The 27,233-nt window shown below is 41.0% G+C and overlaps 2 protein-coding genes across 4 annotated transcripts in view; one reads left to right on the forward strand and one right to left on the reverse strand.

The window, feature by feature from the left end:
* LOC105934175 (WD repeat, SAM and U-box domain-containing protein 1) lies at positions 1-26,589 on the forward strand (the record flags this gene model as incomplete). The annotated part of the gene is given in 11 exon segments (XM_036139416.1): positions 1-188; positions 901-987; positions 3,616-3,709; positions 6,037-6,070; positions 6,224-6,264; positions 6,623-6,729; positions 7,130-7,159; positions 8,795-8,971; positions 15,040-15,174; positions 17,275-17,457; positions 26,484-26,589. Coding segments are annotated over 10 exon segments (1,045 nt in total), but the record flags the coding sequence as incomplete, so codon positions are not given.
* The window catches only part of tanc1b (tetratricopeptide repeat, ankyrin repeat and coiled-coil containing 1b), an 83,082-nt gene continuing 75,039 nt past the window's right edge, over positions 19,191-27,233 (reverse strand). For 2 of the 3 annotated variants that reach the window (XM_012874040.3, XM_021322324.2), the window contains 6 exons: positions 26,459-26,591; positions 25,795-25,824; positions 25,600-25,691; positions 24,992-25,138; positions 22,443-22,543; positions 19,191-22,361 (listed from right to left, as the gene is read on the reverse strand). In XM_012874040.3, coding sequence (XP_012729494.2) covers positions 20,837-22,361; positions 22,443-22,543; positions 24,992-25,138; positions 25,600-25,691; positions 25,795-25,824; positions 26,459-26,591 — 2,028 coding nt within the window. In that variant the 3' untranslated portion in view covers positions 19,191-20,836. The remainder of the gene's footprint in view (positions 22,362-22,442; positions 22,544-24,991; positions 25,139-25,599; positions 25,692-25,794; positions 25,825-26,458; positions 26,592-27,233) is intronic. The other variant, XM_012874041.3, reaches the window with a different exon arrangement.

Genomic DNA, 27,233 nt, shown 5'->3' on the forward strand with positions numbered 1-27,233 from the left:
GTGTGCTGCAGTAAGCGAGGCCAGCGTGGTGGCTTGCAGTTTCTCTCCCTGCTGTCGGGCTTTCGTGACCGGCTGCACCCGCGGAGACCTCAAGCTCTGGGATGATGGCGTCGGCCTCCTGCGCGCTCAGAAAGACGTCCATGATTTGGGAGTCGCCTGTTGCACCTTCGCACCCCAGTTCAAAGTTGGTGAGTTACGCCTGATGAAGTCACCTCTTCCGACCTCTATTTATCGCTTGTTGCCAAGATTTTAGTCTGTTTAGGGCGCAGTTGGGAATGTTTTACCACTCTGGTACAAGTAAGTTGGCCGAAAGTTATTTGTGCGGTTAAAGTTTTAACACTGTAAAATCCTAATAAGTGATGGGAGCTTAAAACTTTCTTTAAAGAACTAAAGATGGTTAGAACTTGTTTCATTGGCTGGACAAAATCACCAACTACGTTATTGTCCTAAAGCTCTGTATTGCATTTTATCTGCGTTCACTATTAAAGGGACAACAGCCCATACAGTTTTTTGTTTTAGTTTTTAAACCTGACACGTGTTTAAACACTAAAACACATGCGTAGCTTTGAGAGATATTGATCTTAAGCTCATAAAACGATCTCTCTTGTGTTTCACGGTTCAATTCATGATCCACTTGTTTACATACTCTTCTGACAAATTGTGAGATCTTGGGTGTTCTCAGTTTCTTTTCCAAACCAAGCTTTTTTTTTTCTTTTTTGTTTTTTTTGTTTTGTTTAAACCCACTCATCAGTTGTCTTCTTTTGAAAAATGCTTCTGCTTTTATTGTGGGATGCTGCTGGTTAGTGTTCTCTATACCAACAGGCTGTCACAACAGATTTGTCGTCTTCTGTTGCCGGTTCGATCAAGCATGAGCTCTGGCTCTTTTTCCTCGCTCTGCAGAAGACCGCTGTGTTGAGTTTCGCCTGGCCTCCTGTGGACAGGACAGCCTGCTGAAGATATGGATCGTTTCTCAGCGTGGAGCATCAGGTAGGCCCGACCCCTCTGACCCCGAACGCTTCCTCAGCCAAACACTCCTTTAATCTGCTGTCCAGGACGGCGAAAGAGGCGGACTGGGGTAACCTTGGTATCTCTTTCTCTCTCTGCTGAATACAATAGTCTTAGGGGGGGAGTTTAAATCAGAGACAGACTCGTTAATAATGGATTAAGGCTTTCTCCTGAAATACAGCAGCACTGGAGGATTCTGCTTTCCATCTGTGTCCTTACATGCAGATGATCTGGTGGGATCACCAGGTGCACGCAGACACGTTTCTGTTGCTCCAGCTCTCCAGCAGGAGCAAACAGATTTCACAGGTCCTTCACGGGTTATGTAACACGGGTTACGCCGTGCGACGCCGTTAGTTCCCGTGATGTGTTGCCGTGGCAACGTTTGTTCTCTGGAGGATTTCATGTGCCCCGCATGGCAACCCAGGTCCCCGCTGTTTTTTTGTTTTTGTTTTTCTGAGCCGCACGGTGGCGGACGCTGGGCAATGTCTGCCCTCGTTTTAGTTATTTGTAAAGCCGTTGCTCAGACGAGACTAAGCCTGCAACCATCTTGCCTTTTTTATGAAAAGTGGATTTATTCCGTCTATGGCTATGAAACTGGACTCAAGTGTAGGTGATTGAAAGATGCAAAAGGGGCCATTTTAAAACTAGTATTTCTGCTGCTAGGGTACATTTTTCATTTTATCTACTCACTATAGCTCTATTTGACTGTTGTGCTTTCAATAAAATGTATCAAAAGTTTCATAGGACAAATTTATCCTGTTGATTACCCTGCGAATGCAGGGTAATCAACTCATTGAAAGTGGCATTTTTCTGTATTTCACATAGATGTGCATCTCAAAGTAGCATGTCACTGAAAAGTTAATTTGAGTAATGTATTTTGAAAAAGTCAAAACCTTAGTTATTAAATACACAAAGTGTCATCTTGCAAACATTTAGTCATATTAATTTGAGTAACTCATTTCACTAAGAGAAACGCATCATAGATATTAACACACACTGGTGATGTTTTAAAACCTTTATTACTGTGAATTATGCCTTTTTTTTACCCCTAGCTAATAAAAACACAACACTTAAGACTAGAATATTGCATCAGACCAATAAACATTTTTCATGTATAAATTTGGTGTTTAATGAAAAGTACACTAAATCTAAAAGTATACCGGATTAAAGTTTGTTTTTTTGTTTTTTAAAAGGTACGTTTAATCTGACAAAAGAGATGCATATTCTAATTGATTGAATATGACTCTTCCTGTAAAATGAATGATTGTGGCTTACAGCTATTAAAACCCTGATTAAAACCTTGACAAATATCTAACATTTTAATGTGTTTCTATAGCATAATTATGTCCTAGACAATTGATAGTTCTCCAACAGCCACAAGTGGCAATTGCTGAATAAGATGGCCGTTCAGAGTGCTGTATCCAATCATATTAAAGGAAAGCTGAGTGGAACAAAGAGTGGCTGACTAGGGTATAGCCTTCATGTGTGCCAAAGGTACCAATACCATTGAACCAGGACTGATCAGTGAGGTTGATTCTCCAGAAAATCTTCCTAAACCGCACAGAGAATCGACTGGGTATTCTTAAGTGTAAATTCAGACACCAGACCCAACAACCGAGATTAACTGGTTTTCTTTACTACCTCACTAATGATGTTGTAGTAAAGCAAGCTGCGTTAATTCATACCAAAGGAGCACCGGCCAATTTTATTTACTGAACAAGGAAAAGAAACAGATTTGTTTGTTTTATTAAAATAGTCAACATAATGAAGAGATGGTTAAATAAATCCATGTGTTCTAAATCCACATCAGTTTCACCTTTTGAACTGGATTGCATTAATGAATGTGGTTTTCAGTGATCTAATTTGGTGAGATGTAACTGGGTGATGGTGTTTGAGACTATTGGTTTTGTTGCTGAAAAGACCCGTGCACATATAAATGTTTAATCCTACACGCATGCAGGTGCAAAAAACAAATTTTCAAATAAATTTAAATTCATTATTGGTATTAAAGCACAGTGTTTAACAGTAACACACCACGGTGGGTGTGTTGGGGGGATTGTTCTCTATTTATTCACCCATCATCTCTTTTACACCCAAGAATAATACTCTGTTCATGGTCAAGGAGGAATGGGGCGGACATCTGCTCCCTCTGGCCAAAAGAGAAGCTGCTCTCTGGTTCATCGGTACTGTCAGGGTTAGTGGAGGGATACAAACTACTGTGAATACTTAGACTTATGCCTACGGCTGATCTAGAAATACTGGTGAATAAAACATGTCTTTAGACTATTCAAGGAAGCGGAAACAAACTTACGGTACAGGCAAGATTAAACAACTTTGTGGGACAACTAAGATTTATTTAGGAATGCCAAAAATCACCTGACGGTTCAATTGTGTTAAGTTAATTAAAAAAAAAAAAGGCTCTTTTGTCTCTGACCAGCTGACAGCAGGTGGCAGAGCTGCAGCAAAGAGGGGAGTTAGCAGAGAAAGGGAAAGGGATTTTTTTTTTAAGTCCACAGCAGCAGATGCAAAACAAATCCAAGTCGGATAACCCCCCCCCCCCCCCCCCACCCCCTCAATCTTTTCTCTTTGCGTGTTCATGTTGACCTCCAGCGTGGACCATGACGTGTCTTCACACTCTCACTGGTCAAACGGCTCCGGTTCTGTCCTGCGCTTTCTCTGCCGACGGCGAGCTGGTGGTCTCCGGGTGAGAAACTCATCACAACAACATAAATCACATTAGAATTACACAAAAAATGTAATGCCACACCATGTACGTTTTGACACAAGTATTAGCTTAATTTGAGATACATTAAATCATTTTTCAGGTTGACATACAGCACTTGGCGCGTATGGATGCTCAGTGCAGGCTGCCCTTCTCAAAAACCCGCTTATGCACCTTGAGAGGGTTGGATTCGGTTCTAAATGAATCATGTGACCTAGAGCGCTGCTTTATGGCAGTCTGAGCTCCCCTTAAAGGAGCAATAAGCGACATGTCATTATTTTAAATAGAACTAAAAAAAAAAAACAGTGATGTGAAGAACTAAAGGTATTTCAGATGGACTATGGTAAGACGTCACACCGCATCTCTGTCTGTAGTTCTCCAGTCTCTTGTTTACGTAGCCGGGCCGGCCGTGCGTGCAGGTATGTAGTGTGCATGTGAACAGCTGCCACTCAGGACTTCGCCCATCCCTGCCCTAAAATGAGACAGTCGGAGCAGCACAACGTTGGAGCAACATGGCGGAGAGCACCCCAGCTGATCAAAATGTTCTCACGCTAACAGCATTGTAAAGTTATGAGTTACTTACTTCTTCACTAGAAATGTTTCTCTGAAAGGTGATGCTGGTTTGCTGTGTTTTTATCCTTTACAAATATGCATATAGAAGGCGACGCATGAGAAGGGAAAGGAGGGGCCGGGTTGCAGGTGGAGTGGAGGTACACTGCAAAAACGGATCTAAAAATAAGTAAAATGTTCTCAAAATTTGTGTCTTTGTCCTAGATTTGAGCAGGTAAATAAGATCTGCCAATAGAATGAGTATTGTGACCCCTAAAATAAGACAATTAGATATACTGCACTTGAAATAAGATGATGGAGATAAATTGTTCCTATTTTAAGTGCAAAAATCTTATTCATATTATTTACCTGCTCAAATCAAGAAAAAATACACACATTTTAAGAACATTTTACTTATTTTTAGTTCCGTTTTTGCAGTGTAGAGAGTCGTGGCTTGTCACACATCTTGTTTTGGTCTACATACAGTGCTCAAGCACCACCTAGTGGTGAAATGTCACTTATTGCTCCGTTAAACACGAGTGCTAACCTTACGTGCCTCTATTTTTCTCAACCACGAGACACAGTGTGCCATGGATATTATTATGAAATACAGCAAGTATAGCTCACAAACCTGCATGTCAGCTCTTCCTGCAGCCTTTCATAATCAGATGATTGAGCCTGTTGTCTGCCCGGTCCTTCTCGTCCACGGCTCCCGGAGCTCCCTCTCCACCTGGCTCTGCCTCGTCCTCTCCTTCTCAGTGTCAGTGGGAGGCTCTGAGTATAATCCAGAAGGGTGAATGTGGCCGCGTCTTTACAAGTGACTTGATGACTTCTTAATCTGCTGGTCCAAAGTGGTTTGCTATCAGATTCCAAAACACGGGAGGAGACTGTTTAATTTTGCCACGGTGCAGTGTTGCCTGTGGCGTTCAGGGGAACTAAATCTGGAATCCCCTAGTGGCTACCAGTTAAACGGTGCTGCTTTAAAGGGCAAGTATATTGTAGTTAAAAAATAATGCGTCCTTTATCAGTACCAATCATGATGATGTTAGCCGAGCTTTCATTGCAGACTGGGCTCGTCACAGAGAGCTTTTAAATCCCCGTGCAGGGTGCCGGTTTAAATCCTCAAGTGACAGATAACATTTCTCCTAATTATCTTCTCCTCACTGGGCAAATTTTCACAGAAATCTTTAATCTGTGATCTTGTGTTAGAGCGGCAGACTTTGTCAGTATTTTTCGTCTTGGGTGGTAATGCTGTTCTTTAATGCCAGAGTCCGGTGCTCCATCCATAATAGTATTACTCTTTTTAATTCATTGTCGGTTGCCTTGTGCTAGCTTTTTCTTTCATGCTTTTCTCAAAAATGTATAGTTTTTTTGGACATTTAAATGCATAAAACTGTCCTGAGCTCTAAGCCCAAACACAGCTGAAAAGAAAAGGTTTGCTTAAACAATATGTCCTTCTGAAATTAAAATGTTGTTAATCTTTCTGCCTTTTTTCTGAGTAAGCAGCAGATGCCACTGCTGAGTATAGATCTTCTTCTGTGTCAGCCACAGGAGGAGTCTACTTTATTATAAAGCTTCTGTTGGCTCCTTCTGTTGCTCTTGGCTCACAAGCAAAGATACTGAAGATTAATCTGTCTTTTTTTTTCTGTAGCGTTGTGCATTTTTAATAAACCCCTAATACTACATGATTAATCAGTGATGTAAATGGATGCATATGAATTCTGGACATGAGATGACCTTATTTACTGTAATTATTACAGATCGATGGATAAAAGTATAACGATATACGATGCGGTGAGTAACGTTCAAAGTGTCATTTTCTTTTCTTCTATTATTCCGCCTTTAATTCACAGTGATGAAAAGATGACTTGTGAACCAAAAAGTGCCTCACTTCTGTAGACAAGGACTCGACACATTCCAGTTGAACAGTTTCTACTTTGTTTACAGAACCTGGGAACCCTGCTCCACACTTTGAAGCAACATGACAGGTAAATTACCCAAGCTCCCGCTGCGATGCAATCTCTGCAGCTCTCGGCTAAGCAGCAGAATAAGAAGCCGCGGCGTTTCAGATCAAAAATGTGCGATTTTTGCTTGATTAGTTTCTCCCAGAGGTGCTAGGTGCAGTGATGCAACAGCACATCTCTGCTTTCTGCACAGTCGTTGATGTGGCACTGCAGGTAAGAACCACAATGCGCTTTGAAGTGTTTGAAAGGATTCGGGTATAATTTTAAGCCCATTTCCCAGTTTTTTTAGGGTTGAGGGAAGCTGATTTTTGAGACTGCCACTTCCAGGTTGTCAAACACACACACCCTTCGTTTTTTTTCCCGCTCTGTCACCTTTCCGCAGATACGTGACGGCGGTTGCTCTGTCTCCTGCCTCCGGCCTGATGGCGACCGGCTCTTTGGACAGATCGGTAAACGTGTGGAGGATTGGAGATGGATGCGGAGAAACTGGTAAATGCGGTTTATTTTAATGTCTTGAATAAAATTGGGCAGAAATCTCTGCAGAGATAAAGTCCAGAGTCCCCATTTGTCTGCAGGAGGGATTCTGATGTTTACTGGTGCAGCTGAATCACTCACTGATCCTCAGAGAGCTGCTGTCATGGAGGGATGAATGCTACTATAAACAAGAAGCTCCTACTTGTAGTGAAGGAAACGTACAATCGATAGACATCTGGAGGCCTTGAACCCTCATTAGAACAGCTCCTCCAGCCGCCATTAGTCAGCATGATGTTGATAAAACAAATTCCTTCTCCATTAAGACCTGTCTTTTAAATACTTCATCTTTGCTTTAATCTTGTTTCTTTCTGTTTTTCCGTACAATAAACGTATTCCCTTTCATGTTTTTCCACAGCGGCTGGATCAGAGCGGGCACCTTGTCATGGTAAATAACCCTCACTCTGTGTTTTTCCCCCCTCTAAAACCATCAAGTATTCAGTTGGTATCTGGATTTCTTATGTGGTTGTTGTGTAAACTGCTCACATAGCATTGCCTAGCGCAATTATTAAAAGTTAATCATGTGTGGGGGAAAAAAATCTTTTGGACTATCTGGCTTGAAAGAATAAGCTCTTGGTTAGTATTCTCCTGCAACAGCCCATATGGTCCAACTTCTTTATTTAAACGTAAAGCCCAGGTCTTTCATTTGGATGTATGTGGTAGACTAAGACAGTCCCTAAGTAATGCATAGGTAAATGATTCATTGTTTCACCTTTTTTTTATTAAAATCTTAAGTGTGGCATACCTTTTGGGGTGTCTCTGCCAGATTTTCACATCTAGACTGAACTATTTTGATTTTTTTTTTTGTTTCAGGAAATTACAAGAATAAAGTCATAAAATTGCAAGAACAGAGTTATAATTTTATGAGAACAAAAGAGGATAATCTTTCCCCCTGTGCTAAAGTGAGGAATGCTGAGCATCTTGTAAAGTTATCCTTTGGTTGTGTTTTCACAAATGAGGATTTTTTAACACATTAGCAATAAATCATTATTAGTGCCAGGAATTTGATAAAAATAACTGTGTGACTTTATTCTCAAATACAAGTTTATTCTTGTAAACCTAATATTATGATTTTAGACTTGTATAAAAAGAAAAATAAGTATTACTGCTATTGTAGATTATAGAAAACAAATGATTGGCAACAGAGCAGTAAATTTCCACAAAAGAAAAACTTTAGATTCATTTTAGAGTTTAGATTAATTTCACATATTTGTATGTTTTCTGATGTTGAAAAGTTTTAAATTTTTGTGAAAAAATCTTTTTCCACAATTATACATTTGATATAATAAAACAAGTATATCTCTGACCTGGTAAAATCAGAATTTTTGGATCTTGCTGTCCTTTAGACTTTTTTTGTGTGGAGGCCTCTTAGTAAAAATATTAAAAATCTAATAAGAAATCTTGTTTTCCTGGTAGTTGCTGCATTTAACGGTCATACACATTACTAATTTAGTTTCTCTATGAACTGGGGGGTCAAATTAAAGTCTAATCACAGGCCTGCAGGTTTTAACTGTGATTGTTTCTGACAAATAGTCTTAGGCGTTTCAGTAATGGGTGTCCCACTGTCTTAATGTCTCCCGGTCCTTGAGGTTTGTCTTTCAGGGGCTTAACGATCACCAGAAGGCTGTCCATTAAAATGGTCTCATGAAGGCTTTATGCTAGTAGACTGAATTAACACAATCCAAGTTTTTTTTTCTCTCTATATTTTGGCTTGAATGTGAGTTCAGGAGTGTGCTTTGGTTTGCGTACCTTCACTCATGTTAAAAAATAGCCTTGCACTTGATACACAGTCTAAATGTACAGCATGAGGACTTGATTTAAAGCAATTTCCTTTGAGACGACAATACAACTGTGTTTGTGAGGGTGTTTTTGGGTGGCTGCACATGAAAGTAATTATCGCTCCCATATCAGCTCAGTGGGAGTGCGTCCTTTCTGTGGAGCTTGGGAGGAAGCTGTTTGTTTGCAGGAGATTGGGCTGTAATAGTTCAACACTTCCTCCCATCCTGTTGTGCGGTTTGCGCAGGAAGGAAACTGCCGGGTCACTCCAGGTTGCTTCTTGCTGATTGGACGGAGGAAGATGTGCGGAGCTGGCTGCGCGAAGAAGGACTGGACGAGCTTGTTGAGATCTTCAGAGCCAACAATATCGATGGACCAGAGATGAACCAGATGAGCAAGGAGACTGTGGCTGAGCTGGGAATAGGTGAGGATGAAAAATGTCTGTCATCCTATAGAAATCAATCAGTAGCAACACCTCACTTGTTGGCCTTCATCTCATGGACAGTATCCATCTATATCGACTGTCACTTAGGGATGGGTACCAAATTCTGTATTTTTTATAGCACCGACCGAATCCCATCGGCACTACTTAGTACTGATTCACATAAAATTAAACTAAATTTCCGCTTCGTTATACCGCCCTGATTTACAAAGTGGGATAAAATATACATTTTTAATATCTTTTTTTTTTTTTTTTTTATTCTCTTAAACTTGCACTAAAACATTTAGCTGAATTTTATTCACACACAGCTTCAATTCCATTTTCACCTGGGTCACTCTGTGCCTCTGTTGTTTTGGTAAAAATGAGTTTTATGTGCTGTGGATTCAGGAAGTTTATTAAAATTCATAAATAATTTAATAAGGTTCCTTTGTAGCTCCAAACAAGTTTATATTTTGAAAAATAAATGTTAAATTGAAATTTTTTTTCAGATTTGCATTAATAAGTACCGAAAATAGGTACCGTTAAGTACCGGTATCGATTTCCAGGTACCGGATATTGGTACCGTATCGGTTCAGATGTGAAAGGTACCCATCCCTACAGTCTCTCACGCCATCAGTATAAACATTGCTCCCCAAAACAAACTTTCCATCTGCAGTGACATTATTCCCACGGCCGTATGTTTTCCAACAGAATCAAGCTGTGTCTCAGTGCGACACTGCAGGTTTGGAGGTGTTTTCAGTCAGGCTTCTGCGGAGCTTGATGAAATCAATTAGGCTGAAGCAGATCAACACCTGGAATATGCTGAGCAACATTAACAAATAGCCATTGTTTGCATTCTACTGTCAAGGTGATTTAATGCAAATATTTGATATGTGGATGATTATGAAACATGCATCAGGTTCACTTCTGTGACCTGGTTTATGAACTAAGATGCATGGTGTCATCCAGGCTTTGTTACACATGTCTGTAAACCTGCTGTTATACTGGCTTATATCTTGCTATGATGCATCTTGACGTTTTATTGGACTCTAAACATGAAGAGAAACAAATTTTGTTAAATATATCAAGTCTTGGCACCACAATTAAATATCTGTCACTTGTGATTTTGTGTACAGGCGCTTATATTGTGGTATAGAAGGTTTATGACGTTTTAAAGCATGAGCATAGACCGAGTTACTTTTATTGTGACATTGTCTTGTTTATTTTTTTTATTCTTCTCTGCTTGATGATCAACTGATCATTTTGGGCTGAAAGATCATCACCGTATACCTCCAAGTTGTTAAATAAACGTAACCAAATTAATCAGAAAATGGGTCAGACTGGCCTGCTGTTGAAACCATTTCAAGCGTTTTGCCTGGCTAGTTGAGAGAATATTCATTAGTGCAGACAGAGCGTCTGCGTAGCGTGGTATGAGACTTTACTGTTTTCACTGATAAGGCTTTTTCATAGAATATGGATAAATTATACAGTTTGGATTTCTGCTTCACATATCTAAAACCCTGAAAGCTATTTGTATTTTTGGGAATTGTTTAAAAAGTAAAAGGAGACCATACCTTCAGTACACTTTGAAATGTTTTTTGTTTTTCGTTATTGTTTTATCTCACACACGTTGAAATGCATAGAACTTCAATCTCCAGCCTGCATGCAAAAACTCGCTGATTCTAATTATAAAACTCATCGCAATACAGTCGTGACTAATCAGACTGAAACCCGTCATTTTGTATGTTGTTTGCTTTAATTGTATAGCAGCAGACAGCAAAGCCAGACTCGCATGCTGCTCAGTGATACAAAACTTGTCCCATATCATCTCCACGTGTTTAGTATGGAGGACGGCTCTCATCATTACCGCAGCAGAAATGGACAGATTGCCACATTTTCTGCCATGCTGTGCAACCTACATCCCCACAGTACAACACATCATTTTCTATGCATGCAAATGGTGTGTGCATTTGCATAGGCACACACTCACCCACCCACCCTCTCTCTCTCTTTCTCTCTCTCTCTCTCTCACTCACTCACTCACTCACTCACACACAAACACACAGAGCAAGGGAGATGTTGGTCAACTTTATGAAATATTCATACCCCCCCCCCCCCTCCACTTTCCATCACATTATCAATCTATATGTAAAGTGGATGGTATAGTCCTCATGATGAATGATCCTAGAGTGTATAGAGATCCTAAACGAAGTATTACTTTAGTGAAGCGCAGCTTTTCTAACATCGTTTATCAGTTGAATGTGAGAACTTGAGGAGTTCGAAGAGTTCAACCTGACTGAATGCTGTCGTCTTTCCAGCATGATCCAGACTGGCTGCACGGCTGTCTTCTGTTGCTTGTGTGTTTTTTTTTTAACACATTAGCATCTGAGTCGCCATGTTGATATACTCATGAGCTGGATCGGCTCTTGATGCTGGGTTAACTGGTTCTTAGCAACACAGACACATGGTCCTTTTCTGAAGTGTGCTTTTTTTCCCTCCTTCATCTGTATTGATTTCCTGCTCTACGATGAGTAATGTAAAGACGCTTTTCAATGTAAGAACAGAAATAGCTTTGTTTTTGCCTTTATAGACGTTGATTGAAAAGTTTTCAGACTAGAGGCTGACTGACTTTTCCTTGAACAGTGACAAAATACCTAAGAGTGTGGCCTCTTTACGTCACTGCATTCAAGAGAATGTGTTGAAGAAATATACCAGATCATCAGGTTAGATTGAATAGTATCTGTTTAAAAAAAATTTTATGCTGTCCACTGGCATCTGCACACAAGGCTGTCTTAAAAAAAATAAAAAAACTGTTCAGGGTGCTTTGTTGCTCAGCTAGTAATTTTTGTTTATTAAATGGGAGAAAATTATCAGAATGTATTGCTCTTAAAAAAAACTGAGGATAAATAATAAAGCTCCTACAACAACCTAGCACATCTAAATATACGTCTAAATCTGCAGCAGGATAACTGAAGTTTTTATTTTCTCCATGTTTCACAAAGTTAACTTTTATAACCTTAAAGAAACAGAGCATAGAACAGTCTGTGAATCTGCAATCAATATGCTTAATATTTTACAAGGTTCAGAAAAGTACATGAATAAAACAGCGATTGCCCCAATACCGGGTCCATCTGTTGACCTAACAGGCTACACATCTATATATTGAAGTCTTAAATACATTTCTCAGCAATATTAGCAAAACTAATGTAAAACAAGCGCAAGAAGTCGGCATACTACTTTCTGATACGGGGACGCTTTGCCTGGGGGGACAAGTATGGGGTTCACATGTAGCAGATCAAACTCCACATGGGGGGAAGCAGCAGCTCTCACATCTCTAGAGTGCTTAAAGTGCTAAAAGAAATATATTATTTTTTAGACATTTTTAGACATTCAACAAAATGTCTTTCCTTTTGGAAGTTAAGTCTACATACTGTACATTTTCTTACTGTCTGGTACTTAGTAATTGTTTTTTAAATGGTGTGACATGGGTCAAACATTTTGGGTGTCCTATAACAACCTTTTTGCAATAGTTTACTGGAATTTTGTTTAATTCCTCCGGACAGAAACAGATGTAACAGAGTGAGGTTTGTGGGTTGCCTGGTTAATACAGCTTCTTAGCTCCACCCACAAAGCTTCTATGGGGCTGAGACCAGGGGATTTGTAACGGTCGCTTCAAAACTAAATTTGCCAGCGCGCTCAGTATTATCGTCCATTTTGACAACCTGTGTGTGCTCTAGCTTTGTCCTCCCAGCTGATGTGTTTAGATGTTTCAACAGTTTTTCACATGTTATTTCCTATTTTGTGAAGCCCACCAATCCCGCTACAGCAAAAAATAAAATAAAACACACTGATGATGCTGCCACACCTGTACTTTACAGTTGGGATGGTGTTATTAGACAGAAAGGCTTTCCCCTTTTTGCTTCAAATATTAGGCTAGACATTACGGACACTACTCCGATTTTATTTTCATCAGACCACATAACATGTCTTGAGAAATTTAGGTCTTTGTCCCCGAGTCCTTCTGCAAACTGTAATCTGGCTGTCTTTTGGAGTAATAGCTTCTTCCTTGCTGAGTGGGCTTTCGCCCCATGTCTCACATTTATGGCGTTCTCTTACCAGCATCTGGGGTTGATGTGCACAGCTCACATCAAAAAAATGTTGATCTACAACAAATAAAAATGGCACCTTCAGGCATCTGGTACTTTGTTGCGAGGATCTCGGGGAGGTCCACATTTCTCATCCTGAGCTCTTGGCTTATTTTGATTCTACATATGTCACCCAATGGAGCATTGTTTCCGGCGTTGCCTTGAGATACATGAGTAGTCTTCCCACTGTCGCTTCATGCTTGCTCAGTATGAGGGATTGCAGCAAAGCCATGTACAATGCAGACGACTCTCCCTGTGGCTCTACGCTTCCCCAGGAGTGAATGCTGCTTGTCGGGACTTTGATGCAATCAACTGGTTTCCTTATATAGGACATTTTTGACCAATCAGTATAATCTGACCCAATCTGTATAATATGAATGAACTTGACTTTGTAAAGTGCCTTGAGATGACATGTTTCATGATTTGGCACTATATAAATAAAATTGAATTGAAACTGAAATTGAATAGTCGTCTTGCAGTCAGAAGGTTGCGGGCGTGATTTCAGCTTTCCCCGTCACATGTCAATGTGCTGTTTGGCAAGGCAAATAACACCAGGTTTGACCCCAATAATATGGCTTTAGTGTAAAGCCACATTGGGTGGTCGTTTTGACTAGAAAAGCAGTCCATTTATTTCCACAGGCATTTCCCATTTTACTCAAATGACCCATTTCTTTGTTGCCTGGATGTTGTGACGATCATAACGCTGGTCATAATGTCCCTTTGGTAACTAGAAACTGGTATTATCTTTTATATTAGCTATACAGCACTTTGGCCTCTGGTTTTTAAGTGCTTCATAAACAGTAACATGGTGACAATAAAACATTCTTGATTCCTGATTTTGTGCTCTAGTGGTTTTGCTAATGTCAGATACCATGTTCTGGCCTCATGACCTATGATTTATAAGTCATCTCCGTCATTCTACCCAGGAAATATATTCATGCTGCCAGTCGATAGTTGCCCGCAGGAGGGCATCTAGAGTTATGCTGGTTTTGTCAGGGGTCAGAATCTGCTGGCCAGACGCTGTCTCAAAGGGCTGCCTCCCTGAAGTTGTGCTCCCAGTGAAATCTGAAATCTTCCTCAGGTCATCAGAAATTATCCTGATCTACAGGAAAAAAAAATGTATTGTAGTACATGGTGCCCAATATAAACTATTCCCTAATGTCTCCTTTAAAATTGTGCACGGTCATTCTTAAAAACGCATGAGTTAATAAATACGACGCAGTTTGACCTGATGCAAGCATTCTGATAGCTTCATGGCATCCACAACCCAAGTCTTCCATCCTTTATTGCCGACCCTTTAAATTGTAACTAGTGAAGTACTTGCTTGATATTACATTAGTGTCATGGAGGGGAAAATTTTTAATACGTCAAATCAGTCAGTGCCTTTTATTGTAATAAAGTTGTCAAGACTTTAAGAATCACGCTAGAAAATGTCACTGCAGCTGTTCTTGCTGCCCGAATGAGACATGCTGCTCGGCAGAACAGCCATTACACACAGACACACAACTAATCATGTGCAGCCATAAAGGTCGGCCCTCCCTTTTTAGCTGTTCGGGAAATTTGCTGCAGATAAATTCAAAGGGTGCTGTCAGCAGGCGGAGACGCGCAGCTGTGTGCAGAGATGTTTTTTTTTCCTCTTTTGGTGCTGCCGGACTTTTATTCTCCGGCAGAATGAGAGGAGATGTTAAGTTGCCGGAGCTGAGGAGCAAAGCGTCTGGCTCTTGGTGACTCAGCACAGATTTCTTTCTGAATTTGCTTCATCGGTTTCAGTTGTAGCACCCTCCAATTTCACTCATTTAGCCCAACAAAAAGTAAGAAATGTGGCAAAACTGAGCTTCTCCTAAAAATGACGAAGCAAAAAAAAGTTGATATTTACAAAGAGTCATACTGACTGAAGCTATGTGGCTGTGATTTTCTTTTTTTCAGAGTCTGTAGGTCTCCGTGGACGTCTTCTGAGGAAAATTGAGGCCCTGAAGGCAGAGCAGAGTGGCTCAGAAGCTCCAGATGAGTTTCTGTGTCCAATCACCAGGGAGCTGATGAAGGATCCAGTCATAGCTGCAGGTTTGTTCACATTAAAAACAAAAAATCTTTGCTGTAGTGCTAATAGATAAATGAAAAAAAAATAACAAAGCTAATTAGATACAAGGTAGACGACAATTAAAATGTATTACCTGTCAAGCACAGCTTCCCACAGAAATAATACCAGCCTGTAAGTCACTTAAACTTGATGGTGAGACGTACAAAGGGCGTCAGCATAAATCACTGCTGCATTTTTATCCTGAAAAATAGTGCAATCTACTGTGATTTTTAGAGTGATTTTTTTATTTATTTATTTTTTTTTCAAGCAGTATGCAAACAAAATTACGTTCTGTACGCACTTTGTGCATACAAAATGACAATAAAGATATCTATCTATCTATCTATCTATCTATCTATCTATCTATCTATCTAATCAGTTTCCTAGATTAGAGCAGGAAGCCTAACGAGGGCGGCCATCTTGTTTAATGATTTACTAAAGCAGAGGTCTTCAACCCTGGGCCTCAGGACCCATTGTCTTGCATGTTTTAGGTGTTGTACTACCTCCACACACCTGATCTAAATGAATGGGTGATTAACAGGCAGAAGATAGGTGGGTGCTGGGGACGTCATGTAATCGTTTGAATCCAGTGTGGTGAAGCAGGGACACATCTAACATGCAGGATGGTGGGTCCTGAGGACCAGGGTGGAAGACCCCTACACTAAAGTGTAAAAATGTGCTTTTGGACAAATTTAACGCTTTTAAATATCTGGCTGTCTTGGTAAAGGGCCCTGCTCAAGCCATGCTTATGAATGTTTACAGGCCTCCAAAACCCAATTGAAACGTTTTCAATGATTTTTAAGAACCTACAGGCATTACATCAGTAAGTGTCCAGGTCTACAAGGTTACAAGGTCTTTGTAACAGACGTCACCTTATCTGACCACTTTTCTGTTAACTATGAAAGTGTAATTTCCATTGACTCAGTATTCCAAAGAAACATGAGAAAAAAGTAAAGTATATACTGGAGCAACTAGAGAACTGGGTCAGTCTTTCTGGTACAGACCGATTTGAGTCTTGAAGGACAGGGACTTCTTTGTGTCAAGAGGAAACTTTATATCAGAGTTAACAAATCACTTGTGGGGTTCCCCAAGGTTCCATCTTTGGTCCCCTCCAATTTAATATCGACATGCTTCCACTGGCTCAGATTATAACGAGACAAGTTTCAATAACTATGCAGATGACACATAGCTCTATATTACCATGTCACCAGGTGACTTATGGCATGGATGTGCCATACTTTGCTTCAGTTGAATATAAACAAAGACAAAGTAATTATCTTTGGACCGAAGGAGAAGTGATCAAGAGTCAGCACACAGATTCAATTATTACAACTAGAAAGTACTGATCAGGCCCAACTCTGGGTATGAGACCTTCAGAGGCATATAAAACAATAACAAAGTTGGCATTCTATCGCCTGAAGAATGTTTCAAATGTAGTATGAAGTATTTTTGAAAAACTTGTCCATGCGTCAATGTTTAGTCAAATGGATTACTGCAACTGTGTCTTCACAGGTCTGCCTGACAAGTCAGACAGCAGTAGCTGATCCAGAATGGTGCTGCCCATGTCCTCATTAAAACTAAGAAAGTAGAGCACGTCACCCCAGTTCTAATGTCCTTACACTGGCTCCCTGTGTCTCATAGAATAGACTTAAAAGTACTTCTATTAGTCTATAAATAACTGAATGGCTTAGCACCAAAATGCATCACTTGTATCAACCTTCCAGTCCACTCAGGTCTTCTGGTTCAAGTCTACTCCATGTTCTCAGAATCATAAGCAATCATAGAGAGGCAGCATTAAGCTTATATTCTCCATTTATCTTGACACATTTCCAGCAAATTGAAAAGGTCCTGAAACAGAGTTCTTTTAAATCGAGGTTAAAAACCCTTTTGTTTAGTTACATCTCATTTTGGTCTGTAGTTCAACTTTATTATGCCACGGCAGTGTACTTTGTTTTCATCATGTATAGCACTTTGTATTATCTTGTTGCTGAAATGGGGTATGGTATGGTGACTTGATTCGCTGGAACAGCACCACTACTGTACTTTTAAAACGTAAAACAGGTGTCTGTGTGTCTGCTCCACAGATGGATACTCCTACGAGCGAGAGTCTATCGAGAGCTGGATCCGAGGCAAGACCAAAACAAGCCCGATGACCAACCTGCCACTACAGACGACCCTGCTCACCCCCAACAGATCGCTGAAGATGGCAATAACCCGCTGGAAGTCCAGTCAGTAAACAAGCAGCTACTTTAATAATTACCAGACAGGTAATAGGTGCTCTTGTTATGGTTTTATTTCGTGATAGTTGAATCTCATTTTTAGAAACTAATGTATTTACTGAGAATGACCAGATTTATAAAAAAAAAAAATGCTTGCCAACCATTATCTGCTTTGAAATATTCTGTAGGTTTTTTGGGGGGTTTTTTTTCGGTGCTGCAATGAAACAAAGTTAGTAAAACAGAAATGTCACTGTTCTTGGAGTGACAATTTGTAAAAGCCAGGACACTTTGCATCTCAGTAAATTATATATTTCAAAAGAGTTTATTTCAGTAATTTTGATTATGGTGGCTTCTACCTAATAACTCCAAATACAAGTTCTCAGAAAATCTGATTATTATATAACACCAATAATAAAAATGCATAAATGTTAGCCTACTGATTGGTTGGGGTTTCTTTGGCATGAATTACTGCATCAATGCTGTGTAAAAAGTCTGCGGCTCTCTCAGTGAAAAAACAGGTTGGTTTCCAAATGAGGTGCAAAATTTACTTGATTGAAAAGCAGACTTTGGATCACTGAGCAGAAGTCTAGTACATTTTTCCACTCCTTAAGTTGCTCTGGTTTAAGTGCTTTCACCCAATGAATGAGACTCTTGTGGGCCTTATGCTGGTTATGGCTGTGTAGCTCTTAAAGCTCTGATTCCAGCTGCAGTCCTGCTGAAGTGGGTCCCCCAGGTGAGCTTTGCTTCTCAATCCTCTCCGCTTGTATGCCTTTGTTTTTCTATGCCTTATTTATTAATATGCTTGGGCACAGTGTTATGAAGGGGGGGGGGGGGGCTTCTTTAACCGTTTGTGAATGTATGCTAGACCAGTGGTTCCCAACCCTGATCCTCTAGTACGGCTGTCCTGAACGTTTTTTTTGTCTCCTTGCTGCCACACACCTGACTTAAATGGATGATTGTGAGGCTTGATGGCAATCAAGCCTCACAATCATCATGTAATCATTACATGAAAATCATGTAATCATTAGAATCAGGTGAGCTGGAACAGAGACATCTAAAACATGCAGGACAGGGGTAGTTAGGAACCACTGTGCTAGACGACCTTTCACATAATAGTTTGGGCCACAACATGTGCATTAAAATCCTTGATTGGTCTTATTTGATATTAAAAAAAATCTGAGAAAGTGAATTTTGGGTTTTAACAAGCCCATAATTATCACAAATAACAGAAATAAACACTTGATGTATATGTCACTCCTTTATGTAATGAATCTTTCTAATCAGTTTAACTTTTGTAGGGAATTGTTGAAAAAAATTGACTTTTACAGTTTTATAAAATGCTGTAACCGCGTTTCTAAGATATTTCACAAATACAATGTTCGAATCCCAAACAAGAGGCTACATGTCCAGATTGGTCTATTTATTGTGGCACTTTGTAGAACTCTGCTGAGTGTGGTTGCCATACAACAAATCCAGGATTTTATGAAACACCAAAAAGTTACATTAATTTCATAACTCATCTGAATTTGTGCTGAATTTTTAAATTAATGGCTGTATGTGCTTCTTTTGTTTTAAAACATAATACAGTCTGGCTAGAGAGAACTTTTTTTTAAATTGAAGTATTTAACATGTAAACAAATTTCCCATACTCTCTCTCCTTATTCCATCTTTCATCTAAAATACTTACGGTTCCTGACTGTATTCACCTTATTTTCAAATGTGAAGTAAAAGAAAGCTTGTAGTCAACCTGCAGTTACCATTTGTTGCCAAAGATGGTGCTGTTTAGTTAAATCTCCCTTTATTTACCTATTTTATCACTTTGAGCAGATAATTACAAATAATTGTATATTTACATACATTTCAAATACCCAGCAGACAGGTGTTTTTCCTCAGCTGGACTTTATTTCGCTCTCCCACGGCGGCAGTAATGTTCAGTACAGTATGTGATAACGGCCAATAAAGCTCACAATACTGAAAACATGACAACAACTGCATTTAACGTACATCATAAAATAAAGCTGATGGCAATGAGCCTCCAAACCAATTCTCTTTTCATAGATATTTTTGTTTTACTCTGTAATATAAACTGCAATTGTAGCATGCGTTGAATCCTCATTACAGAGAGTCATAAAATGCCTTCGTAGCTGTGCAAAAATAACTATATAAAATATATTGCTTTTACAATTAACCAAGCTATTGGCACTGTAAATAAATTAACTAGACAGCAACAACGAGCCGATGCAGAAAGGATTCAGTGTTAATGGGGGCTTATGCAATGTACAAATTTATACTCAACACCATTTCAACAACATTGTGCCTAAAACTCAAAATACAGTCTGAACTTGTCAATACACTTAACATAGACCTTCACTGAAAAGAAAAAAAAAAAACAGTACATATTTATATAATATATACATCATGAGGATCTATAACATCCTTCGTAAGTCACAGGAATGTTCATCCCTTAGTTGTTCTTTCAGACGTTTCTCAAAGTACTCGGACCACATCACTTTTAGCACAGTGTACTGTGGTTAACGTTGCTCAATTTTAACTGATACAGCTTTTTCTACCTTCCCAGCTTCACTCAACTGAACACAGTCCGAAATTTTAGGAATAGGTTCAATAATCCAAAAAGTATTCAGACCACTGGTGTTTTTACATGAAGTTACCCTGAACTTTTATACCTCAGAAACTGACTTGAAATCTCACCAGGCCACTCAATTTGCTCAGTAGCCAAACAAATGCGAGCGAGAGAAAAGAAAGGTTTTCCCATGTGAAATTAAAAACATGTTTTTGTTTCTACAGGGCTATTCTTTAATCCTTGTTTCCATTGCCGGAACCAGGGCTAGAGAGGTCTGAAAAATCAGATCTGACAGGACAGGATGCGATAGACCTTTTATAGGAAGTCTAGAAATTGTATTTTTCTTGGTAACGCAGTGAGCTGAAAGTTTTCTTTTTAAATGTACACAGTGTGTAAAAAGTGATTAGGTCCTACACTTCTTGAAACTCATCTCTCAGCACCATAGATGTGATGAACACAGTTCAAACCTTTATCTCTATTTCAATCTGCTCAGTAATAACATTGTTGTAACCGTATGTGTTGTTGAAGCACTTATTTGGCCTAACTGTGTATAAAGTGCTGAACGGTCCTCGCTGCGTTGATCGGGATTGTACGACGTGTCCGCGGACCTCCTTCAGTGCAACGTTTCCAGCTTGGCTGAACGATGGCGGACATGCTGTCGTGTAACAGAAGCTGCAGACTGGGGAGGAATAAAACTCTGAGCTGCCTGTTTGTATCCGAAAGCAGCCCAGCACACTAGACTCCGGAGCGGGTTTAAAAACGACAACAAAAAAAAAGAAAATCTGTCCCTCTCATGTTGGGATTTTTGCTTGTGTGCGTTGTGGACAGTTTAGAGATGAAACGTTTCTACACATTCGACTCTATAAAAGATCGCTTTGGTTTCATTGAAGCTACGTGAATGGCAGGATTATCTCGGCCCAGGCCGGGCTGCTTGGGCTTGCTGTCCATGAAAGCGTGCGGCATGGCCAGCGCCGGCTTGGACTCCTTGTAGCAGCTGGCCGCTTGGCAGAACTTCTCTGCTAATCCCTTGGCGTGCATGCCGTTGTGTAGGCCACTCATCGCCGCGCCACCCTGAGGCAGGGGAGCTTTGTGCTGCTCCTGGTAAGAGCTCACCGATTTGCCATAAGGCAGCTCGCAGTCGACTGGTTGCAGACCTACGGCTGAGACGTTGTGGCACATCAAGCCGTCGGAGGAGTGGTTAAACCAGCTGCGACCGACAGACTGAAGGCTAGGGTGGCACTGCTGCTGCTGCTGCTGCTGAAAGCGAGCTGTTTTGTCAGTTATGCCCATGAACGGTCTGGGTTTATATTCTGCCGCGGTGCCGCCCTGCTGGCTGTGCTTTTTGTCGGCGATTTTGCTGCGGACGTCAGGTCCCAGTTTGCCGCTGTCAGACAAGCTGCTGCTGGACGCCAGGCTGCTGGTGGAGCTGGAAACGCGCATGCCGCTGGCGCCTCCTCCCTGAGGTCCAGACGCAGCCGGATCGTGGTTCCCTGGGTGTCCTGGACCAGAGCAGGCCAGTCCCTCCAGAGAGGAAGCAGAGTGGGCAGACAGCCTCTCTGACCCCAGAGCTTTGGAGGAGCCGCAGGATAAGTAAGAAGCCTGGGCGGAAAGGACGCCCTCGCCGTCACAACTCTGACCCATGGAGGCTGAGACGGCGCCCAGCAACATGCGGTTCTCGTACACCGGCTCATCAGAAGGAGCGGGCAGGGGGCTTATGTCAATACCCGGGCCGGGCTTCAGCTTGCTGGACATGTGTCGGCTGGGCAGAGGGCTGGAGGGCGCGTACTGAGATTTGGCCCCGGCAGAGCGGCCCCCCACGGCTTGCATGGAGCTCATGTGCTGATTCGTCTTCACTATCTGAGCCTGCTTGGTGGGCTGCAAGACCGAAGCCTGCTGGGTCAGCGCCTCCCGCTGCTCTCGAGGGTATCGGTGGGGAGGAAGTCTGTTGGGGCCCGGAGGCGAGTTGGGAGCTGCAAAGTTGTTAACAGCTGCGGGTTCTCTGCTGAAGGAGAAACTGTTCTGGGACCAGCAGGCGTCACCTGTCCTGTCGCGCTTCAAGGCCACTAGCTCCTCCTCCTCATCGTCCTCCTCTTCCTCCTCCTCCTCAAGAATGTCTCTTTGGGCTTCCAAACCCCTCGCCAGTCTGTGCTCTGAGGGGTTGATCTGGCTTTCATCCTGCTCCGGATCTGATTCATGGCCTCCTGATGCCTGGCTGCAAGCGGCAGCGGCTCCAGCAAGGCTTCCTTTAGTCTGCGCTCTCTGCATCTGTTTGCACTCCTCCTCAACTCGAGCCAGGAGGCGACGGATCTCTCGGTTATTGGGACACAGCTTGGCTGCTTCGTGCAGATCAGCCAGGGCGGCAGTGAACTGTCTGTGAACAGAAGGGACAGTGTTACTGGATACAGAACAGGAACGATCATTTTACAGCAGGTACAGGTGTTGAATAGTTTACCTGCTGCTTCGTTTGGCTCTGGCTCGGGCATAGTAGGCCTCGTAGGATTTGGGTTTCAGCTCCAATGCTTTTGTTGCAAACTCTTCAGCCATCCCAAAATCCTACAGAATCAAGATTTTAAAATAAAAACGATAAACAAGTACACGTATTTATTTTAAAAACTGAGTTTTCCCTTTACAATAACCTTCACATTCAAAGAGAGGTTGTATATGCGGCTGCAGCTCTTGGTTTATCTGTCATTTAAACCTGGTCTGCCCACTGACTTCAAGTATTCCTAGTTTTCTTGAATAGCATTGAAGACAGCAGCTCAAACAAGTCATTCAAATTTAAGGCTAAAGCACAAAGCGTTATGAAGGCAACTTCATACTTTCTGTTAACACAAGATGAACCAGAAATTTGTTGGTGATGGGAATCCAACAGTGTTCAGCTAAGGATACTAGTTTGTAGAACAGGTGAATTTAGGTTGTGAGATGGCGAGCGAGAGCAGGAAGGCTGAACAGAGTACGGCAAATTTGCTTTGTTTCATTCTTTTGAGCATTTCAACCTCTGTCATGCAACAATGATGGGGTTGGAAAAGTTGGTACAATGCTAATCTGTATTATAAGAAGCTAATGTCACTTTCAATGCTGCAGTAATTGTTTTAAAAATACAAGTAAAGCCTTGTTTTAAATCAACTTTTCTCTTGTTCTCTCACACACAAGAATATGACCATGCCTCCTGACCTTATACAACTCATTATAAATCAGCCACAATAATCTGATTAGTGTGACTCTCGAAAATGCACTGCAGTTGTTTACAAGCTGAATTATAAACATGCTTGACATACAAATTGAGTGAACATGCTAACGTTAGCCTAGCAATAAAGCAAAGTGCTCAGCATAAACACTGTGGGTGTGTCTCAATTCAGGGGCTGCATCCTTCGAAGGATGTATTTGTAGGCCGGTTACGTCACAGCGCCGCGGCGAAGTCTGTCCCAATTCGCGAATCCTTCAAATGCGTCCAACGAATGTGTCCTGTGTGTCCTTCATTGCTAATTCTATCCCATGATTCATTGCGGGTTGAAGAGAACTTTTCAAAGCAGAAACCGCAATGGTGGAGGGACAGTGAAAAGCTGTGAATTAAGTTGAATATATTACACTTTTTGTGACATAAAAGTAACTTTAAAAGTTTTTAAGCGAGAAGTTAACTGTGTTAAACCGAAATATCTGTTCGGTTTGTTGACATATCGTTTGATTTTAAAAATGCTCGGACCGGAAACCGGCTCGCCTCGTCGAGAGAAGAACGCCTTTCTCCCGGCACATTGCTTTCCAACTCCTGCTGGCGTTCCACAATGAGAAATAATTCAGATATCCAATGTCAATATTTGGTTAGTTCATTATTATTATTCTCTACAAATAAAGTGCTTTAAGATTTGCTCAGAAAGTTAGACAGTGTTTAAGCTAGAAAATGCTTTACTAATAAATTACACAGGGTATTTATCATCAGTGAATTTTGTTCAGTGGTATATTTCAACATAAAATTTAACATTTGGCTGATTAGCAAATTAGAATATAAAAGATGATAAAGCAACATTTTAAATAAAACAATGAGCCATAATGAATATGTAAAGGGGAAAATAAAAACTGTACAGTAATTTACAGAGGACACAACGGGATTAACCTTCAGGTTCCCTTTGTCTAGCTTCATGCTGTCTTGGTTAATAGGCAACATGAGTAACGCTAAGGTAAGGGGACAACCGGTGGAGGCTATACCGTACAAATTCACAAGCCAGTCTCTTCTGGTCTTCCTTTTTTTCGCAACCCACGGAGGACCCGGCCCACGTAGACCAGGTCCTTTGAAGTATGCAGAACCCGAATTGGGACAGACCCTGAGAGTAAACATGCTAACGTTAGCCTAGCATTAAAGCAAAATGCTCTGCTTCTTCAACATCAATTCTTTTATGCATAGACTGCAGCTCTCAGAATGGCCTTAAATTAGCTGGGACACAATTACAGAACTAATGTAGAATATGTATTACCAGTGTTCTGCATAGGCTATACGCAACACAGATTTTAACTAATGGGAAAATACAAGCACTTTGTCTCCAGCACCAACACCTGTTATAGTATACAGTAGAAACTCACAGGAGACAACTCTATTTGAGCTCTTTGGCTCATATGGCCTCCTTTTTCACATTGTTTAATTACATAAGCAGCTGTTGCAATACAAATGTCTTTCCTGTTGAACTACCTCTATAGAAACCAAGTCTGCGGAAATAATTATTAGGATAAAGAATAACGCAAAGACCACTCAAGTCCTGCCAATGTTTTCTTTTAGGTCATCTTTATCGTTCTCCAACAGACTAAAATAATCGCCCAAGTTGTTAATCTTCAAAATTTTCGTCAGAAAATTCTAAACATTTTAATTCTCCGTCTCTCCTCTGTTCCCACCTGAGCTCACACGTGTTTTTCTCTGATTTCCTAAAACAAAATCTATTTAACCGAAACATTAATAGTGATATTGCATTAGCAGAAATCTGGCAAGTGTTTTACTTTCTTCACGGATCTTACATTTGTTTTCCTGCGACACCGGGAGAGATTGAGATACAGGGAGACCCTCAGGTCTTTAAAAGCCTTCAGGTCATCACCAAAGCCTTCACGAGGAAACTTCCTGAGGGCGTACTGGTACCTCTGGGCCGCCTCTTTCATCTTCCCTTTCTGGAGGACACAACGAGGTCAGGCATGCAGCAAAAAAAGAAAAAAGAAAAGACAGAACCAAAAGAGAGAAAAAATTAAAACATAGGACAGACAGACAAAGTGAAGAATTTAGCAGGTGTAGTCCCTTCAGCATCTGTTTTCTAACTTCCTTCCCTCTAATCAATCACACATTCAATCCAAAGGCAAGCTCTAACACAAAGCAAATAGGTTACATCTGGCAAGCAGCTTTTGCTACAAACCTCACCCTGTTAAATGTCAAACATCGATCACGACTCCTTCAGCATTCAGCTTCTATATTTAACTAAACCTTAGAGAGATATTCATGATTAAATTGATCTCCTGTTCATGTTTCCCTTCAAACAAACAATCTTGACATTATCAGCCAGCCCTATTGATGAAACATTTCTTTTTTTTTTCCACGAGTAATATAGAAGATTTCATTAAAAAACAGCACTCTATACCTTGTATAGCAGGTTTCCCTCCTCCATGAGCTTCTGCAGAAGAATGATGAGAATATCAGGCTTGGAAGTGGCCATGGCCCAGGCAGCATTCCCTGTGGAGACACAAAGCATCCTGTGAAGCTTTTTATGTGGCAAACCAAGCATCAGCGTATTCTCATGAAATTGGTACAAGGTAGAGTTACCTAAAGATTGTACCTGATCGATCGTAAGGAGACGTTCTGTAGCCTTAGTTTATTGAAGGCAGTTAGGAAAGAGTTGGGAGAGGGAGAGGTAAGACAAGCAGCAGTCGTCATTTGCAGCCAGGGGAAAATATGTTACTAACTGCGGCGTGACAATATGCAATTATGTGTCACTCAGCCTGAAATGGGGTTTTTTGTTTGCAGCTGCAAACGCGCGGGGAGCAAATTTAAATGTTCGGCCCATTATCGGTTTTGTTCTGAGACGGCAGAGAGCACCGCTTGAGAAGCGATGGGCTCCAGATAGCTTTATGAAAGTCATTCGGGTGACAAGTCATCCTTAAAGTAAGCAAAGCAGCACACGGGGAGGAAAAGGGACGCAACAGACACACAAACTAAAGATTTAGTAGGACAGGCAGGGACGGGAGAAGTTTTTTTTTTTTTTTTCCCCACAACATTCCTCTAAATTTGTCAGGGATTATTCTTAGAATCATGAGATACTGAGCAACACAAACAAAGTGGAGACAAGAGGGCATTTCTGTGTTTACCGAAAGACGCGAGACAACCGAGCAAGCCAAAGAAAACTACATACGCAGTTTATGCCAATAGAAATAAATGTCAAACGCCATAAATTTCCATCAGTTTTAACATGGGGAGCATGTTTGCAAGAGAAGAGCTCCTACCCAGCTTGGCCCCTTTCTTCAACAGAGTCACCACCACTGAAGTGTTCCTGCACCCGATGGCCCGGTCCAGAGGTCTCATCCCACTGTGATCCACGTGCTCTATCACTGCTCCTCTCTCCACCAAGTACTGGACCTACAGGAAGACACACACAAATATCCCACAAGTCTCAGGTGGCAGATATTTTAGGACAAATATTTTAGGATGTTGCTGTCAACTTTAGGTCCAAAAAGGGATAATTTAGTAGTAGTCGAGCTTTAAATATGGAACCTGTGAAGATTTAAGGATGGAATATTGGATGAATGGGCAAACGCATGGATGAAGGAAGAGAAACTGATGGACAGACTGATGGAAGGAAGAAAGGACAGATGGTAAGATGGATGAATGGGTAGATGGTTTTACCAGTGGATGGAAAGAAGGGTGAATAAGGGCATGCATGGATTGTTTTTTGATCAATTTCCTTTGTAAATAAATCCTCATCACCTGTTCCAGTGTAAAAGTCCACCCAGGAATCCTTATTTTTCAAAAAGCTGTTAAAAAATAAATCTTAAGCAAAAACCACCATAACAGTGCACTGGTTAAAGCCTGCTATGTTTACAAAGTCATATTTCTCATGTGAACTATGAGGGAAACAAAGTCTGGAAAAGTGATATTTCTACATACTCAGTTATTTTCCCGCACTTTTTCTCCACCTGGAAAATACTTCAACTTAATTCTTTTCCAGACTTTTTGGGACCCTGGGAACAGCACCGGGATGTTCACAGGGGCTGGTGTTTG

Source organism: Fundulus heteroclitus, chromosome 7, assembly GCF_011125445.2.
Source record: "Fundulus heteroclitus isolate FHET01 chromosome 7, MU-UCD_Fhet_4.1, whole genome shotgun sequence".
In the NCBI taxonomy this organism is placed as follows: Eukaryota; Metazoa; Chordata; class Actinopteri; order Cyprinodontiformes; family Fundulidae; genus Fundulus; species Fundulus heteroclitus.